The 16,462-nt window shown below is 44.8% G+C and overlaps 1 protein-coding gene across 3 annotated transcripts in view; it reads right to left on the bottom strand.

Annotated features, from left to right (window-relative positions):
- Positions 1–879: 879 nt before the first annotated feature.
- The window catches only part of RNF144A (ring finger protein 144A), a 41,707-nt gene continuing 26,124 nt past the window's right edge, over positions 880–16,462 (bottom strand). For 2 of the 3 annotated variants that reach the window (XM_029051648.2, XM_039910246.1), the window contains exons 3-5: positions 8,589–8,693; positions 8,351–8,411; positions 880–1,529 (exon numbers count right to left, since the gene is read on the bottom strand). In XM_029051648.2, coding sequence (XP_028907481.2) covers positions 1,096–1,529; positions 8,351–8,411; positions 8,589–8,693 — 600 coding nt within the window. In that variant the 3' untranslated portion in view covers positions 880–1,095. The remainder of the gene's footprint in view (positions 1,530–8,350; positions 8,412–8,588; positions 8,694–16,462) is intronic. The other variant, XM_039910245.1, reaches the window with a different exon arrangement.

The following is a 16,462-nucleotide window of genomic DNA, read 5'->3' on the forward strand; positions in this document are numbered from 1 at the left end:
GTGAGTTTACGGTTTAGAGGACAAAGTGAGGTGGGTGGAAGCCATCATTTAATTCTCTCTGGGTAAGCAGCCTGCCTTAGTGGAAAGAGCCTGGGCTTAGGAGTCAGAGGTCGTGGGTTCTAATCCTGACTCCGCCAATCTGTCTGCTGTGTGATCTGGGGCAAGTCACTTAACTTCTCTGTGCCTCAGTTACCTCATCTGTAAAAATGGGGATTAAAAACTGTGAGCCCTACGTGGGACAATCTGATTACCCTGTATCCACCCCAGCGCTTAGAACAGTGCTCTGCACACAGTAAGCGCTTAACAAATACCATAATAATAATAATGCCTCCATTTCCTCCTCCAAAAGTATGAACGGCTAAAGGGCCCTCAGAGAGCTAAATTGCCTCGATCCTAAAAAGAGAGGCCGAGGTTGCCAACGACAAGCCTCAGCTCTCTGCCATGAACTTTTAACAGACAAAGCAAGATGTGCAGAGAACCAGTAGCATCTTTAAGGAAGTGAATTATACGAACCTAGTGCTTATCCTGAAAATGCTCCAGTAATATGATAACAGTCCTGCCTTCTACCTTGGTTGCCATTTCTATTTTTATAGAGGAAGCCACTGGATCAGCAAACGAGCACCCAAGCGGGAATCAGTTGTGAAAGCAGGCCCGGCCTGAGTTTCCAGCAACAGCAATTCCCAGAAGGGGCAGATCCAGTGTCGGTTCCTGCGCTGGAGGGGTCTCGGACACATCGAGCTGGAGGGAAAAGGCTGGGGTGAGGTGGTCGGGGGAAGGCACTTTGGCTCGCTTTCAGGGCGGTCTAGTGGAAATAGCACGGGCCTGGGAGTCAGAAGGTCACACAGCGAGACCGGTGGCAGAGTCGGATTTAGAACCCAAGTCTTCTGACTCCCAGCCTCTGCTCTTTCCATTAGGCCACACCGCTTCCCTTCCGTAACGATTTCCCTTTATGAAATCACATTACCCCCAGGAGTCCTCCCCAGATAATCTTTTATCTCTCCACCTTCTTTCCCTTCTAACGCCACTTCAGTACCTCTGGGCCCTCAAGCACTTAAGTACTCACAGCCCCCAGAGCGCTTCTGTCCTCTCTACTAATTACTTCCTCCTATCAGCGATGTATTTCATTTCTGGCTCCCCCAGAGGACTGTAAGCTCCTTTAGGGTAGGGATTGTCTACTAACTCTTGGGGACCCCCCACATGCTTAGTACAGCTCTCACCACACGGCAGTTGTGCCACCGATACTGTTGATGGACTGATTATCTGGAGGATGGATCCTTGTGCCCCTCTCACCCTGTCCTCGTTATGGATACGAGGGCAGTACCTTGTTTCTCCTGGCAGGAAAGTGATTGGCATAGCTTCCTGGCAGCCTTGTCCTGGGTGCCAGCTGGCTTTGCAGGCAGAGCAGAATTCCAGGTGGCAAGCTTGGCACTGGACGAGCTGGGGAGCCTGGGGCCCCGCCTCCTGGAGCTGGCAGACTGCCTGGCAGGTCGAAGACGGGCACCAGGTCCGGCAGGGGTCCATGAGCACCTCTAGCAAGGAAACACAAAGCCAGTCCGTCAGTAGCAACCGGGAGATATGATCGATCCATCCATCCATCAGCTGGATTTACTGAGCATTTACTATGCGCAGTGTGGCTCTCCCTGAGGGACAGGGACCAGGTCTAATTAATTCCCACCTATATTTTCTCTCCCAGTGCTTAGTATAGCTCTGAGCACTTGATTCATCCATCCATACTACTACTATTAATAATAATAATAATAATGATGATAATAATTTTGGTATTTGTTAAATGCTTACTCTGTTCCAGGCACTGCACTAAGCGCTGGGGTGGATACAAGCAAATCGGGTAGGACACAGTCCCTGTCCCACATGGAGCTCACAGTCTCAATCCCCAATTGACAGAGGAGGTAATTGAGCCACAGAGAAGTTAAGTGACTTGCCCAAGGTCACATAGCACACAAATGGCAGCGTGGGGATTAGAACCCATGACCTTCTGACTCCCAGGCCTGTGTTCTAACCATTATGCCATGATGCTTCTCTAACATTTACCACCAAGTGCTTGGTAGAATATAGAGCTGATAGACATGATCTCTGTCTACAAGGGGCTGATAGTCTACCTTCCTGCAACTGAATATTTTGGAGTCTAGGCTGTAAACTCATTATGGCCAGGGAATGTGTCTGTTAATTCAGCTGCTTTGTCCCCTCCCAAGCTCTTAGAACAGTGCTGTGCACATAGTAAGCACTCAATAAATGCCAGTGATTGACTGATTGACACTTTTAGCATCGGGCTACTCAGGTGGCAGACGATTCTGTACTTAAATCTAGAGCCAGGGCAGAATTTATTTTAGGGGGTGACCACTCATCATTTGGGATGAATGCCTCATTTTGGATGTACTAAGAGCTTAGTACAGTGATTTGCACACAGTAAGCACTCAATTAACATGATTGAATTTTGAATGGTAAAATGGGGGCCTTTTGCTAAAAAGAAGCAAATTTCCTCCTGCCAGTAGCACCAGCCATAATCAGCCCTTGCTAAGCCCTATTTAACTCCAGGGATTACACTTAAGCACTTACTATGTACCAAGCTTGGCTCAGTGGAAAGAGCCCGGGCTTGGGAGTCAGAGGTCTTGGGTTCGAATTCCGGCTCCACCACTTCTCAGCTGTGTGACTCTGGGCAAGTCACTTAAATTCTCTAGGCCTCAGTTACCTCATCTGTAAAATGGGGATTAAGACTGTGAGCCCCACGTGGGACAACCTTATCACCTTGTAGGCCCCCAGCACTTAGAACAGTGCTTTGCACATAGTAAGTGCTTAACAAATACCATCATTGTTATTACCAAGCACTGTATTATGTACTTGGTAGATACGAGATAATCAGGTCCCACACAGGACTCACAGTCTAAGTAGGAAGGAGGGCAGGCATTAAATCCCCCCTTGGCGGATAAGGAAACTGAGGTACAGATAAGCTAAGTGACTTAGTACAGTGCTCTGCACACAGTAAGCACGCAATAAATACAACTGAATGAATGAAGGAATGAATGTCACTGTTACTATGAACCCCGCTACTACAACTCTCACTACCGGTATTAGACATGAAAGACACAGATGGTTCCCATGAAAGCTGTTTTCATTTTTCGACTAGGCCTCAGCAATCTCATCTCATCAGAGAAGGGTTGGAGTCTCTACAGAGGGGGTATTTCCCTCATCATTCTCTACCCGAAGCAAAGTCTTTATACCCAAATTTGGGACAACTGGGTGATGCCGAGAGGCTCTTCGTGCCCTCGGGTAGTGATTCCCAAGATTCGTTTGGGGTATTGGGTTTGGGCTGGAGCCATCTTGGAAGAACCACTCAGGGTTTCAGGCACCTGGTGATCTGGTCTGAGCTGGATCCTCGCTCTGATTGAGCAGCCCTCTAGGGCTGGGTCAGCCCAGAAATATCTGAGATTCTACTGGGTCAGGAAAAGGAATCCAAGGAAGACAAAAAAAGAGTTCAAAATGGCAGCTGCCCTCCTCCGGGTTCAGGAGCACCAGAAGGCTGGAGGGTTACAAGTAAAAAGTCACAGGTTACCCTTGTAAGTCACCCTTACCAAGATCCTTTGGCCCCATGATGGTGCAAACCCACCAAAAGATGAGGGGAAATGGCCTTTCTGAGCCCAAACTTTTCTGGGGAACTGTTCACTTCATGCTATGAAAATTAGGCTTAATGACCCTTGGCACTAAGCAGCACGGCGTAGAGGATAGAGCACGGACCTGGGAGTTGGAGGTCACGTGTTCTAATCCCGGCTCCGCCACTTGTCCGCCTGTCTGGGCAAGTGACTTCTCTGTGCCTCAGTTACCTCATCTGTAAAATGGGGATGAAGACTGTGGAGCCCTATGGTAGGACCAGGGACAACTGATTACCTTGTATCTACCCCAGAGCTTAGAACAGTGCTTGGCACACAGTGAGTGCTTAACAGATGCCATAAATAATAATAATAATCATATTTTTATTTTAGCACAACACTCCCTGATTTTTAATTCTGTTTCTTTAGCAAAGGAATTATTAATTTAAAAAAAATGATTTATTAATCTATCCATTAAAAATTTAAAATTTATGGTCTTCTAGCAAATTTTCTTAACAAAGCACATGATACATTTTTCTCTAACTGTTCCCTGGCCAAGGCACATGGATTTAGTCTTTGAAATTTGGCTTTTTCAGAAGAATTCCCATATGTTTGTCTCAAGTGTCAAAAATGACAAATAGCAGTTCATTTTTTGCTTTGTTTTATTTTTTAGGGTTGACAGATTTTTCTTCAATTCTACAAAAATTTCTAGCTTGACTGGATCAAAACAAGAAACTTCAGTCCTAAAGATTTTTTGGATAGAAAATGAAGTTGCCCAATGCTGTTTGACAAAAACTCAAAGTCATTTGGAGTTCATGGGCTCTTGACACAAATATATGCCAGATTCTGTCAAAATTTTCTGCTGAGGAATGCATCCCCATCTTACAAAAGTTCTGATTTCTCCAATGTTAAGCCTCAATCCGATGAATTCCCTTCCCATTCACTGCCCCAAGGCATCCTGCTCTTCAAAATCTACGTAAGGCAGTGCTATTTAATTATTCCAGAAGCCTTCAATAAAATGGACTTTAAAATAGGCAAATGTTATTAACAATTTAGAAAATGTCTTGACTATCGTATACTTTTTAAAACTTATTTTCGTGCAATATGTCCTTCCCCACTCTCCTGTACACCAAAAATTGCATGAATTGTTCCATTTGTTTTTTGCAAAGTACTTGCTTTTGTTTTCCATGTACAATTTGAAGAAAAGGGCCTTCATTCACAGATATAAATAGAAACATTCAGGGCTGAATATTATAGTGACCACACAATGGTGAAAAAATAGAAAAAAAAGATGAATCTGAAGAAGAAACTTGAAAATTCATTAATGATCAAATTTTCTCTGTGCAGATTTTGCATAAACAAAATCATATAAAACAAATTTATTTTCATATTTTGTAGAATTCCCCAGTCAAAAAGACATATGATTTCAAGACACCCATTAGAAATCAAGAGGACAAATTGATCAGAGTATCATACTCAAAAACACGTCTGAAAAGATATGACTTTCTTCAGAAAGGTCTTTATTTGAGCATGATATGGGAACTCCAGATACTAGGATTTCAAACTTAGCTCTGCTTTGGGTCTGCTATGTGACCTCAGGCAAATTTAATAATAATGTTGGTATTTGTTACGCGCTTACTATGTGCGGAGCACTGTTCTAAGAGCTGGGGTAGATACAGGGTAATCAGGTTGTCCCACGTGAGGCTCACAGTTAATCCCCATTTTACAGATGAGGTAACTGAGGCACGGAGAAATTAAGTGACTTGCCCACAGTCACACAGCTGACAAGTGGCAGAGCCGGGATTCGAACTCATGACCTCTGATTCCCAAGCCCGCGCTCTTTCCACTGAGCCACGCTGCTTCACATCATCATTATTTCAGTGCTTAGAACAGTGCTTGGCACATAGTAAGCGCTTAACAAATACCACCATCATCATCATCAAATTCACATACCCATTCACAAAGTCAGTTTCCTCATCTATAAAATGGGGCTAAGATACCTGTTTTCTGTTCCTCTTAGACTGCGAACTCCAAGTGGGACAGGCTGTGTCCGATTTAATGATCTTCTATCTTTCCCAGTGCTTAGCACAGTGCTTGGCACGTAGGAAGTACTACGCTAACAACGCAACGAGCTTACAGTTCCCTCTGGACTATAGGATAGCTGCGGTCAGGGAATGTGTCTGTTTATTGTGGTACTCTACTCTCCCGAGTGCTTAGTACAGTGCTCTGCACAGAGTAAGCGCATCAATAAATACAACTGAATGAATGAATAAATACCGTCATTCTTATCATCTCAAATGGCCAGGACTTTATTAAATGTAATAACATACCTAAGTAGGACCCCGGACCCGCACTTCTGTTCTGTTCCCCTAGAGCTATTTAAAGAGGTGCACTGGGCCAGCCACGCAGAATAATAATTCTGGTATTTGTTAAGCGCTTACTATGTGCAAAGCACTGTAGCGATGCCCATTTCTGGTTGAGCTCCCCAAGAACCAGGGCTGTGGGAGGCATTTGTTGGTGGATCCTGGAGTTGCAGCAATATCGTGTCAAAGACGTGCAGCTTTTGGCTCTGCTCAAACGCTGACGTTAGGACAAGAACATTTCTCCTTCAAGGAGGTCATTTTCTGAAGCAACTAGATAAGAAATCCTCTCTTAGTCAAACCGGTTCCAGTCAATTGTATCAGCCAGTTGGGATATTGGATATTCCCTCTTGGAATCTTTAGTAAGGATGGAAAAGGGATTTTCATTCATTCATTCATTCATTCAACAGTATTTATTGAGTGCTTACTCTGTGCAGAGCACGCTTGGAATGTGCAAATCGGCAACAGATAAAACCTTTAACGGGCTTACAGTCTAATCGGGGGAGACAGGCAGACAAGAACAATGGCAATAAAACAATGGCAAATAAATAGAATCAGGGTGATGTACATCTCATTAAACAGAATAAATAGGGTGATGAAAATATATACAGTTGAGGGGACGAGTACAGTGCTGAGGGGGTGGGACGGGAGAGGGGGAGGAGGAGAGGGAAAGGGGGGAGAAGAGGGTTTAGCTGCGGAGAGGTGAAGGGGGGGTAGAGGGACTAGAGGGAAAAAGGGGGGAGCTCGGTCTGGGAAGGCCTTTTGGAGGAGGTGAGCTTTAAGTAAGGATTTGAGGAGGGGAAGAGAATTAGATTGACAGAGGCGAGGAGGGAGGGTGTTCCGGGACCACGGGAGGATCGATAGGAGAGACCGAGGGACGGTGAGGAGGTGGGCGGCGGAGGAGCGGAGCGTGCGGGGTGGGCGGTAGAAAGAGAGAAGGGAGGAGAGGTAGGAAGGGGCAAGGTGATGGACAGCCTCGAAGCCTAGAGTGAGGAGTTTTTGTTTTGAGCGGAGGTCGATAGGCAACCACTGGAGGTGTTTAAGAAGGGGAGTGACAGGCCCAGAGCGTTTCTGCAGGAAGATGAGCCGGGCAGCGGAGTGAAGAAATAGACCGGAGCGGGGCGAGAGAGGAGGAAGGGAGATCAGAGAGAAGGCTGACACGGTAGTCTAGCCGGGATATTACGAGATTTTAAGCAAGGATATTTTAAGCAAGATGGCCAGCTATTTGGATTTCTGCTGCTAGCTTGGGAGTGTCCATCCATTGCATCTGCTGCCACCTAAGTTTCTAACATGATGATGCAGCGGAAAGCAGCATGGTCTAGTGGACAAGCCAGAGGCCTAAAGAGTCAGAGGACCTGAGTTCTAATCCCGGCTCCCTCCTCACATCCACCAAACTAGCACACTTCCCCCCTTCAAAATCTCCTCAAAGCTCAAGTCCTCCAAGGAGGCCTTCTCAGATTGAGTCCCCCTTTTCCGCTAGAGAAGCAGCATGGCTCAGTGGAAAGAGCCCAGGCTTGGGAGTCAGAGTTCATGTGTTCTAATCCCGACTCCACCACCTGTCAGCTGTGTGACTTTGGGCCAGTCGCTTCACTTCTCGGTGCTTCAGTTCCCTCATTTATAAAATAGGGATAAAGACTGTGAACCTCATGTGGGACAACCTGATTACCCTGTATCTCCCCCAGCGCTTAGAACAGTGCTTGGCACATAGTAAGCGTTTAACAAATACCAACATTACTCCTCTGCTTCTCCTCCCCTCCCCATCACCCCGACTCCCTCCCTCTGCTCTACCCCCGTCCCTGCCCCAGAGCACTTGTGTATATACATAAATATTTATTATTCTATTTTATTAATGATGTGTATATATCTATAATTCTATTTATTTATATTGATGCTATTGATGCCTGTCTACTTGCTTTCTTTTGTTTTGTTGTCGCCTCCTTCCTTCTAGACTGTGAGCCCACTGTTGGGTAGGGATTGTCTCTATTTGTTGCTGAACTGTACTTTCCAAGTGCTTAGTACAGTGTTCTGCACACAGAGAGCGCTCAATAAGTATGATTGAATGAATGAATGAACTTGTCTGTCAGAGAGACTTGTTTGATCTTTCGCTAGCCATTTAACTTCTCAGTTACCTCATCTGTAAAATGGGGATGAAGACTGTGAGCCTCATGTGGGACGTAGACTGCGTCCAACCTCATTAGCTTGTATCTACCCCAGTGCTTAGTATATTGCCTGGCACATAGCAAGCACTTAACAAATACAGTAAAAAAAATAAAATAAAGGAGAAGTGACTCACCCCAAAGAGGGGAACCTAGAAATCAGTAAGGCCTGCATCCTGAGACACATAAGCATGCTGTCAGTTTCCTAGTCATTTAAATTTCCGTTACATACCTTTTTCAAACTGTAGCTTTTTATATCTCTGCATAATTTCGGTTGCAACCATACACTCGATCTATTAAAAATAAAGACAGGAAGGTCATAAGTTTAGAGCTCCAAAATTGTCTGCGGCAAGTTCAAACATGTCACATGACTTTTAACTTCGGCAAAAACATCAGTTATCCCAAAGCACAGAAGAAACCAAGGCAGGAGCCTTTCGGGCCATAAGATACCGATTTCCAAGATGACATGCCTCGTTTTCTTGCAGGTGGCCTCGTTTGGGGCAGGTAGCATCAGGGCAGCTAATTGCCGTTTCTAGTCCTTCTCTGATCAAAAGTTCAACGTACTGTTTCAGGCACTAAAGGGAAACACAGAAAACGATGATGAAACACAGAAAACACTCTTCCAGTTCTATGCCAGAACAAAGAATCATATGAATGATTTGAGAGGTAATAAGACTGGTTAGTTAAAACGACGGGCGGATAGCTAGGTAAGACAGTATTAGTAAAACAGACTTCCTCATGAAAATCGACTACTTTAGGGTCATTCAATCAAAGTATTTATTGAGCATCTACTGTATGCAAAATCACTATTAGAGGAGGCAGGCTGGTATAGTGGAAAAGTGTCGGTCTGGAAGCCAGAGGACCCGAGTTCAAGTCGGATCTCTGCTACCAGCCTGTTGTAGGACTGCAGGTAAGTCACATAACCTCTCTGTAACTCAGTTTCCTCATCTGTGAAATGGGAATGACAATACCTACCTACCTCACAGACTTGTCGTGAGGACAGAAGTGAGATAAAAACATGACAGCACTCTGGGAACAAAAGTACCAAACAAAAACAAAGGTATTATCGTTTCTATTAATAATGTTGGTACTTGTTAAGCGCTTAATATGTGCTGAGCACTGTTCTAAGTGCTGGGGAAGATACAGGGTAATCGGGTTGTCCCGCATGAGGCTCACAGTCTTAATCCCCATTTTACAGATGAGGTAACTGAGGCACCGTGAAGTTAAATGACTTGCCCAAAGTCACACAGCTGACAGGTGGCAGAGCCAGGATTAGAATCCATGACCCCTGACTCCTAAACCTGTGCTCTTTCCACTGACCCACATTGCTTCACAATATTATTAGTGAGCATGTGGGAGAGAACAATAGAGTTAATAGACATGATTTCTCTTAAAAGAGTTTACAGTCTAGCGCAGGAGACAGACGCTAAAGTAAATTGCCAGTGGGATGAGCACTTTCAATAAACAATCGCATGATCCCTGATACTTAGTAATAATAATAATAATAATAATAATAATAATGGCATTTAAATCCTTACTATGGGCCTAGCACTGTTCTAAGTGCTGGATTATCAGGTTATCAGGTTGTCCCATGCAGGGCTCACAGTCTTCATCTCCATTTTACAGGTAACTAGGCACGAGAAGTTAAGTGACTTGCCCAAAGTTACACAGCTGACAAGAGGTGAAGCCGGGATTAGAACCCACTACCTCTGACTCCCAAGACCGTGCTCTTTCCCCTAAGCCATGCTGCTTCTCTTCGATTGGGAGCCCCACGTGGAAAAGGGATTATGTCCGATGGGATTATTTTGTACCTACCCCAGCACTTGAAATAGTGTTTTATACAGAGTAAGAGTTTAACCACGAAACAGTGTGGCCTAGTGGAAAGCATACGGGCTTGGGAGTCAGGGGACCTGAGTTCTAATCCCAGATCTGACACATAAATGCTGCCTGGCTCTGGGTGACTCAACGTCTCTATGCCTCAGTTACCTCATCTGTAAAATGAGGTTTAAGATTGGGTGCACTAGTTGGGATCGGGACTGTAATCGACTGATTATTCTCTATCTACCCTACTGCTTAGTACAGTGCCTGGCACATAGTAAATGTTTAACAAATACCATTAAAAAACAAAAACAAAGAAGAAATAGCATAGGAAAAAAATACATCAGTGGGAAAATTGGGTGGGCACATCATTAAAGAATTACTGCCTCAGCAACAGTCTTCTACATAAAAAAAAATCCCTAGCATATGGGCGAGTTATGCATACAAGTTTATTTTGTCACTTAGAAGCTGAATGACTTTCATACTAATCTCCACCAGAGATATCTTTACATCACTATCACCAACACGGTGTACCTGAAATGATACACATTTGCCCTTTGACAAATCAAACACTCTATTTTTAATGATCAAATTCTGAAAGCAAATCTTCAAAGTGAAAAAAAAATCTCAGTTGTAACCAAGAGGTGTGTATGTGTGTATTCAATAATTATAGTTCTAAGGCTGTTGCTTTGTTCCCTTTGTGGAAGTTTACTCTCGAGCCAGTTTACTCTGAATTCCTGTACAGAGAGAGAAATTAAACCAGCAAACGATGAAGTCGTTTAAATACACAGCCTCAGCAGACACTACGCCCCCAAGAACCATAAATTAAGTGGCTTAAAAATACAGCCTTGGGTCCTGACTCAAACAAACAAACAGACAAGGAGTGGGTGCGTGCTAATTAGCAAGGCAGCCATTAGTCATGTACGTGTCTCTGGAGTTCAAAGACGACCTGGGTGAGGTGCAGCTGGAGAAGTCGACGTGTCACGGAAGACGTGTGTCGGGACGGTGGGAGTCGGTAAGACAGTGAGGTGGCCATTTCGGGGCAGCCAGTCAGAGATGGGCCGGGGGGGGTCCAAGATGGGAATGTATCCATGGGCCCCTCTCCCGGCATCATTGCTCGGTGGCCCGGGCCGGCCAGCCCAAACCTCTGCAGTAGTCGACACTGTGGACCCTACGGCTCCCCTAGAATGTAAGCTCCTTGTGAGAAGGGAGCACGACTACCAACTCTATTGTATTATACTCCCCCAATTGTTTGATACAGAGCCTCTGCGTGCCGTAAGCACTCAATAACTACTACTAGAAGGAAGCCGGACTGCTCTGGTGAGATGCTAGAAGGGGAATGGGAGAGGAAGCTTAGGACACTAGGGGCTAAGTTTCCTCCGCTTCAGTTTTCGGTACTGTTATCAGCGCTTTGAGGGCAGGGATCGGATATAACTCTATTACCTTCTTCCAAATGGCTAGGGCAGTACGTTGCACACAGTACTGCTGCTACTGTGCTTCCTCAACCTCTCCTTCCCTCCTAACCATCATAGCTGAGCGAAATGCATCCTGCACACTCTCAGCCCTCCCACCGCGACCAAAGAATTCTCCGCCTGCCTCGGGCCTGCTCTGTGCTCCAGCCACGTTGCCTCCTCAGGAGCCCACGTCGGCTCCCCCGCACACCAGCAAGGAGACTCCATCCCCTCCTGCTTATTATAGGAGGTCTGATATAACTTCGGGAAAGCTAGTGCTGTGGCTACGAGAATGCCGTAGACTCCGAATCATGAGGAACCTGAAATTCCCCTCCTCTAGCCACAGAGCCCTACTGACTTTCGTTTTGATTTTGTGTATCTGACCTTGATCTTCTGCTGTTCAGTGTTTCATTGTTTCACTGCTTCCAATGCATCTAATGTCATCTTCCCCACCTTGACACTGCGTGCCCCAAGTACTTAATAATAATAATAATTACACTAATAAATAACAGCCGTATTTGTTAAGCACTTACTATGTGCCAAGCACTGTTCTAAGAGCAGGGACAGATACAAGGTAATCAGGTTGGACAGTCTTAATCCTCATTTAACACTTAAGGTAACTGAGGCCCAGAGAAGTAAAGTGGCTTGCCCAAGGTCACATAGTAGACAGGTGCCGGAGCCATGATCAGACTCATGTCCTCAGATTTCCAGTCCCGTGCTCTTTCCACTAGACCATGCTGCTTCCTGAATAATGATAAATACGATTATCATCACAGAAGGTGATCAATACATCACAATGATTGATGTACAGCAAAATGATCATATTAATATTAGTAGTGGTATTATCATTATTCTATTTGTTCGGTGCTTACTTAGTGCCAAGGACTGCATTAAGCACTGGGATAGATACCAGACAATCAAATCAGATACCCATCTCTTATCTCATATGGGGCTCACAATCCAAGGGGAAAGGAGTACAGATATTGCACCCGCATTTTACAGATGAGGAAACTGAGGCAGGGGCCTGTTGAGCGATTTGCCCAAGGTCCCACAGAAGGCAAGTGACAGAACTGGGATTAGAACCCAGGTCTCCTGACTCTCAGTACTGTGCCCTATCCTCTAAGTCTCACTGCTTCTCCCTGCTTTTGGATAACTCATCATAAATATGACATTATATACTTTCTATGCATATGCAAATAAGAAGAAAAAGCCAATACATAAGTAATCAATCAATCATATTGGTTGAGCACTTACTATGTGCAGAGCACTATATTGAGCGCTTGGGAGAATACAAAAGAATCGGCAAACACGTTCTCTGCCCATAATGAGCTTTACAGTCTAGGGGGGAAGCAGACAATAATATGAATAAATAAGTAATTTATAAAATATAGTTTAAAGATATGGACATAAGTGCTGGGGGAGGGGATATCAAATGTCTAAAGGTCACAGATCGAAGTGCCTAGACGACGATTCGGAAAGGGAAAGCCTGCCAAAATTTCCCCGATTAAGCCCTCTTGGAAAAGATGTGACCTAAATAATGCTTTGAAGGTGGATAGAGTTGGGGTCTGGCATATAGGCAGGGGGAGGGAGTTCCAGGCTAGGGGGAGGATGTGGGAAAGGGGTCAGCGGGGAGATAGATGAGATTGGGGCACAGTGATTTAGCTGGCACAGGAGGAGCAGAATGTGCGGGCTGAGCTGTACTGGAAGATCAGGGAGGCGAAGAAGGATGGGGCGAGCTGACTGAGTGATCTAAAGCCAACGGTAAGGAGTTTCTATTCTATGTGGATGTGGATGGGCAGCCACTGGAGGTTCTTGAGGAGTAGGGAGACATGGCCTGAACCATTTTGTTGATAAATGATCTATGCTGCAGGATGAAGTATGGATTGGAGTGGGGAGAGACAGGAGGTCAGAGAGGAGACAGATGCAGTAGTCAGGCGGGATAGGATAAGTGCTTGGATCAGCATGGGAGCAGTTTGGCTAGAGAGGAAAGGGCAGATTTTAGCAGTGTTCTGCTAAAATGATCCACTTTCACCATAGGGACCAAATATCTGGGATATCATCAAAGTACAGTGAAAACAGTTCAAATTCATTTCATACTGAAAAACTGTCACAAAGTCTTTTTCAGTTAACAGAGAACACGGAAAGATTTTAATTTTACAGGGAAAAAAAATGAAAGCAACGACTTCTGTTGCATCATATGAATCTGATTTTGTCTCAATTCCAAATCCAATTGTCCATTAGCTCCCGTAAAATGCACGGTTGTGGCACTTTGGGATGGGTGCTTGAGTTAATCGGCAGACTGCAGCACTGGAGTTCAGTCGCACAATTGCAAAATGACTATCACTTTCTGGGCTGGAGGCAGAAAGATGAGTGTTTACGGGTGTGGCCGGAGCACCTGGGGTCACTGAAAAGCCAACCAGCCTATTCCCAGATGCTACGTGGGACAAGACTTCCAGATTATGCTTGAAAATCTAATAGCAAATGTGCTATTTGAATGAACAGAATGAATGAGTCAAATGATACATACACACGGAGGTTTCTCAAAGCCACAGTCCCATTCCAAAATGATGATTTTACTTTTCCTAGTGTGCCACTGTTATGTGCAGGGACTGCGTCTGATTATTGTTGTATTGTGCACTCCCTAGCGCTTAGTACAGTGTTCATTCAGTCAATCATATTCATTAAGCGCTTACTGTGTGCAGAGTACTGTATTAAGCACTTGGGAAAGTACACTACGACTATAAACGGTGACAATCCCTGCCCACAATGAGCTCACAGTCTGGGGGCTGCCAGGGGTGGGGAGACAGACATCAATGCAAATAAATAAAATTCAGATATATACATAAGTGCAGTGGAGCTGGGAGAGGGGGGAAGAGCAAAGGGAGCAAGTCAGGGAGACGCAGAAGGAAGTGGGAGATGAGGAAACATGGGGCTTAGTCTGAGAAAGACTCTTGGAGGAGAAGTGCCTTCAATAAGGCTTTGAAGGAGGAGAGAGTAATTGTCGGATCTGAGGTGGAAGGGCATTCCTTCACACACAGAAAGCACTCAATAAATATAATTGAATGAGTGAATGAATATCAATATATAGAAATTACCCACTTAAGCTTCTGGTTTTAAGCAGGCCTTCAGGGAGAGAACTTCATAATCTAATATCACACATATAATGGAGTCACAATTGGCACAAAAGCACAGATAAACACTGTCAATCCTGTATTTCAACTCTGGCCCTAATGATGATGATGATGATAGCCTCTGAAAGAACAGAAAAATTTGACTGATGGCAAACAGTTCTGTTGCCACTTTGCCCTGGGGTGGTTGCCTACTCCAAGGGGTGGGGAGGGGGACTCTTCCTCTCAAACACCACCCTTCTGGCACCTCCAATGAATCTAAAATGGCAGCCCTTGGAGTGGGATTTTAAGTGGGCAATGCCCTGACTCAACTACATTCCAGTCTAGGGGCTACTCCATCCCAGCTCGCTCCAGAATCATCAAATCTGTGACACTTTAAACTTCGCGACCATGAAGAATATCTACTAGTTTGTTGCTGATCTTCTGCTTAAAAGGATTTAAAGAGGTCTTACCTGATTTTTAAGATATGCAAAAGATACAGAATATTTGATTTGTGCATTTTAAATTCAATTTCCAGGTTCTTGTGAGAAAAGAAAACTACCTATATATGTATATATATATATGTATCACATAGTAGGCTCTTAACAAATAAAAAACATATACATTTGTTATGTGCCTACTACATGTGTGTCAGATACTGTTCTAAGTGCTGGGGTGGGTACATGAGAAGCAGCGTGGCTCAGTGGAAAGAGCACGGGCTTTGGAGTCAGGGCTCATGAGTTCGAATCCCAGCTCTGCCACTTGTCGGCTGTGTGACTGTGGGCGAGTCACTTCACTTCTCCGTGCCTCAGTTCCCTCATCTGTAAAATGGGGATTAAGACTGTGAGCCCCACGTGGGACAACCTGATTCCCCTATGTCGACCCCAGCGCTTAGAACAGTGCTCGGCACATAGTAAGCGCTTAACAAATACCAACATTATTATTATTATTATTATTAATTAGGTTGGACACAGTCCCTGTCCAAGATGGGACTCACAGTGTACTTGGAAAGGATAACAAGTATTTAATCCCCATTTTACAGTTAAGGAAACTGAACCACAGAGAAGTGAAGTGACCTGCCCAAGATCACAAAGCAGGCAATTGGCACCGCTGGGATTAGAACCCAGGTCCTCTGACACCCCGGCCCAGACTCCAATAGGCCATGCTGCTTCCTGTTCCCATTTCATATCTCGATTTTTCCTCTCACTCCTCCTAGCCCAATATTCTAGACCTCTTTGCATTTTCCCATAATTAACTTCTTCCCATAAATAGCTCCTTCCCTTATCACTGGTATAACTTTGGAGCCATGAATAGCCATTTTCTGCTCAAGAGAAATTACGTGCAAGTTAGGGGAAACATCAGCAAGGTTGCAATTATCAAGTACAAAACACCCCGGTGTGTTCTTGCTCAGGTAAATGGTACCCGCAAGGGGACAACAAACCAGCTCTGCTTATGGCAGGAACCAACACCGAAGCTTCACCGATGCCTGGTGGGAGGTTTAGAAAAACATATTTGGAGGCAATTTTGCATTTTGAGAACCTGAGAAATATTTTGAGGGGGTGCGTATTTCTCTTGTGGTTACGACAGGAACTCAAGTCAAAGCCTCCATTTCTATTTCTGGCTCTGAATGTCACTCTCTTTACTGTCCACATAGTATTTAACCTGGTTTTCCAACTGGGAAATCGGAATGTCAATCCAGCACTTGACTACTCTGAGATGCCCCCCAAGACACTGTCTTCTCTTTATGGCCAGCACTCAGTCCAACCACGTCAATAACCTGAGCTCTGAAATTATCCTTCCTTCCAGAGTTTGTGGAGCGCAGGGAATTTGTCCCTTTATTCTTGTATTGTCCTCTTCCAGGTGCTTAATACAGTGCTCTGCATACAGTAAGCACTCAATAAATATGACCGAATGAACGATTAAGACTCTGGACTATGGCCCTAGCTACCTACCTAGAGCAAAGCCCTT

This window comes from Ornithorhynchus anatinus, chromosome X1 (assembly GCF_004115215.2).
Source record: "Ornithorhynchus anatinus isolate Pmale09 chromosome X1, mOrnAna1.pri.v4, whole genome shotgun sequence".
In the NCBI taxonomy this organism is placed as follows: domain Eukaryota; kingdom Metazoa; phylum Chordata; class Mammalia; order Monotremata; family Ornithorhynchidae; genus Ornithorhynchus; species Ornithorhynchus anatinus.